This window comes from Mustela lutreola, chromosome 6 (assembly GCF_030435805.1).
Source record: "Mustela lutreola isolate mMusLut2 chromosome 6, mMusLut2.pri, whole genome shotgun sequence".
In the NCBI taxonomy this organism is placed as follows: domain Eukaryota; kingdom Metazoa; phylum Chordata; class Mammalia; order Carnivora; family Mustelidae; genus Mustela; species Mustela lutreola.
The window spans coordinates 137,083,724-137,086,595 of NC_081295.1; the positions used below are offsets into that span (position 1 = coordinate 137,083,724).

At 63.2% G+C, this 2,872-nt stretch overlaps 1 protein-coding gene across 1 annotated transcript; it reads left to right on the plus strand.

The window, feature by feature from the left end:
• The first annotated feature begins 328 nt into the window (after positions 1-328).
• On the plus strand, positions 329-2,008 carry PPP1R3G (protein phosphatase 1 regulatory subunit 3G). The gene has a single exon (XM_059179163.1). The coding sequence runs from the start codon at positions 332-334 to the stop codon at positions 1,385-1,387; it is 1,056 nt and encodes a 351-aa protein (XP_059035146.1). The 5' UTR covers positions 329-331; the 3' UTR covers positions 1,388-2,008.
• The last annotated feature ends 864 nt before the right edge of the window (positions 2,009-2,872 follow it).

A 2,872-nucleotide genomic window follows, 5' to 3' on the forward strand; every position in this document is an offset into this window, starting at 1 on the left:
CCGTCTCTCACCTTCTGCCCGAGCCTTCCGCAAACCCGCCCAGTCGCTCCGGCCCGCGCCGCCCCGCTTCCAGGTGTTCCCACGGCTCGCGCCTCCCGCCCCGGGCCCTCCCCCGCTGCCGGCAGGTTCAATCCCCAGAGCCGGCCCCACGCCCGCATCCTCCTCCCACTCCGGCCCCGGCCGCCGCCGCTAAAACCCGAGGCTCCCGGGTAGGGACTGCCCTGTCCTCTCGGGCCCGGGGCGGGCTCTGCGCGCTCCTGCAAAGACCCAAGGTGTTAAGTCTCCAGAGGAGCGCTGAGCGGGGGGACGCGATCTGAAGCCAGGCGACGTCATGGATCCCCAGGGGACGCTAAGTTTGGAGAAACAGGGACCCGCGCTCTTGGCAGAGCCCCCGCCGGCCGAGGGGCTGCCCGCCCCGGCGGTCCTCTGTGCGGGGAGTGGCGGGGACGGTGGCGGCGGCGGCTCCTCGGAGGCCCCGAGCCTGGACGCTGAGCCCTTGTCCGCGGAGGAAGAGGCTGCCCCCCGGGAGCAGGAGGAGCCGTGGGAGTGCCGCCGCCGCCTCCCGCGTTCCTTCTCGCTGCCCGCGGACCCGATCTTGGAGGCGGCCAAGTTGCTGCAGCAGCGACAGCAGCTTGGCCTGGCGCTGGACCCGCAGGGCGGCGAGGGGGCCGAGGGCGCGCCGCACAGCCCCGGCGGCTGCTGCGCCAAGTGCAAGAAGCGGGTGCAGTTCGCCGACGCGCTGGGGCTGAGCCTGGCCAGCGTGAAGCACTTCAACGAGGCGGAGGAGCCGCAGGTGCCTCCCGCCGTGCTCTCCCGCCTCCGCAGCTTCCCCATGCGCGCCCAAGACCTAGAGCAGCTCCCCGGCCTCCTGGCCGCGGCGGCAGCGGCCGCGCCCCTCTCCGCGCCACCTCCCCGGCTTCGGCCTCTTTTCGAGCTTCCCGGGCCGGGCGCCGCCGCCGAGCGTCTGCGGCGGCAGCGTGTGTGCCTGGAGCGCGTGCAGTGCTCGGCGCCCTCGGGCGCAGAGGTGACGGGCTCTGGCCGGGTGCTCGGCTGCCCCGGGCCGAGAACCGTGGCGGTGCGCTACACCTTCACCGAGTGGCGCTCCTTTCTGGACGTGCCCGCCGAGCTACGGCCCGAGCCGGTGGAGCCACAGCCGGCAGAGGCGTCGTCGGGGGAGCCCGCGGACGCCGGGGAGGAGCCGGGAGCCGAGCGCTTCCACTTCTCGCTTTTCCTGCCCCCGGGTCTACAGCCCCAGGAGGGGGAAGACGCGCGGGGGGCCGCGGTCCACTTCGCCGTCTGCTACCGCTGCGCCCAGGGCGAGTTCTGGGACAACAACGCGGGGGCCAACTACACGCTGCGCTATGTGCGCCCTTCCGACGCGCTCTGAGCCCAAGGCCGGGGCCCAGGCAGCGAGGTGACCTGCCGGGACGTCTTTCTGAGCACCGTCCACCGGGGAAGGAGAGGAGGGAGCCGCTCAGCTGTAAACTCGCACCAGGACAGATCCTTCGAGCAAGCATCGTGAGCCCGGGCAACGCACCCAACCTCCCCGGCCCGTTTTCTCCTAGCTTAGGCCTCCCTAGGCTGCTTCTAGAATTCTCGCCCTGCACCAGAACGCGAAGAAATTCTTGACCGAGCCGTAGCTTCCTTCAAGAGAAAGGTCCTGACCCCTGTGCACAGCTGTAAGACCTTGGGATTTGTTCTCAACTGTAGACCTCGTGTTTTAGCCTTTGCATCTTGCTGGAGACGCCTCGGCTCTCAGGGAAAGGACAGCCATCCTGCCTCGTCGTGCCTGCCGAGAGAAGGTGCAGGAAGAAGGTGCAGGACCCGGGGCGGTCGCCAGAGCCTTCACCCAGGGTCCTGTTTCTCCGTGAAAACCGAGTGGGGCCTTGGCTGGGCTGTCCCTTTCTTTTAACTGGGATCTGGGGGATGTTTGCACAGTCTGGACATTGTTTACTGGGTCCCTGTGTACACATGTCCTTTAAAAAATAAAGGCCACTTGCACACCCTTTCTCGCTGTATTTTCTCTTCCAGCTCCTGGGGGTTTGGGGAGGTTTTGATCTTCCTCAGCTCATCGTGCTGGCCCGTTAACAATAATTAAACAACAGGATTTCCAAGTTGTTCTTCTTCAGTCTTTCCTCTCTGATGCGGAGAGGCCCAGGTTTCCGGTTCGGGGCAAAAAACATTATTTAAAACGTTTTGTAGAAAGCTTCTGTTCCCTGCCAAAAGAAGGTGCTTAGTGAGTTGAAAGAGCAGAGTAGTCTGGTCCGCTTGCTGTAAGCTGCAGGGTCGCTGACCCTCAACCCCCTTGGTGTAGGCAGAGCTCAGAATAGCTTAGCCGCTGGACTTCTCTCGGCCTTTAGCAGCAGGGCAGAGAAGCTGGGCTCTCAGGGCTGGGTGATGGGGGGTGGGCAGAGGTGAAATGGACAGGTGTCTTTCTGTCCCCACTGGGAGCCCCAGTAGGTACTGATGACCTGACAGATGGTGAAGCGTGCCCAGCGAGTACATCAGAACCAGATAGGGGCTCTGCGGGCTGGCCTTCTTCACGCACCTGCTGATGGCCGTGGATGCCAGGATGGCCTTGTGGTAGTAGGACAGGTGAGCATGCTGGGTGAGGGCCTGATCTTTCCCCACACCTTGTTTATCCTTTGGTAGTTTTTCTTTCTTTTGTTTTCATAGTTCCCAGCACATGTACAATCAATGCATTTTGCAGTGGTAATCTTTAAGAAAGATGGTTTCTACTGGTGCTCTAGGGGAACCAGAGTAGGCATAGCACAACCCATGGGCCTAATTCAGCTTGAAGTCTCTTCTTATAGACCCTGAGAGCTGAAAATGATTCTCGAGTTTTTAAACAGCTAGAAAAACTCAAAAGAAG

Excerpts from the sequence above, each read along its gene's own strand:
- PPP1R3G (XM_059179163.1), top strand. The coding sequence starts at position 332 with ATGGATCCCCAGGGGACGCTAAGTTTGGAGAAACAGGGACCCGCGCTC.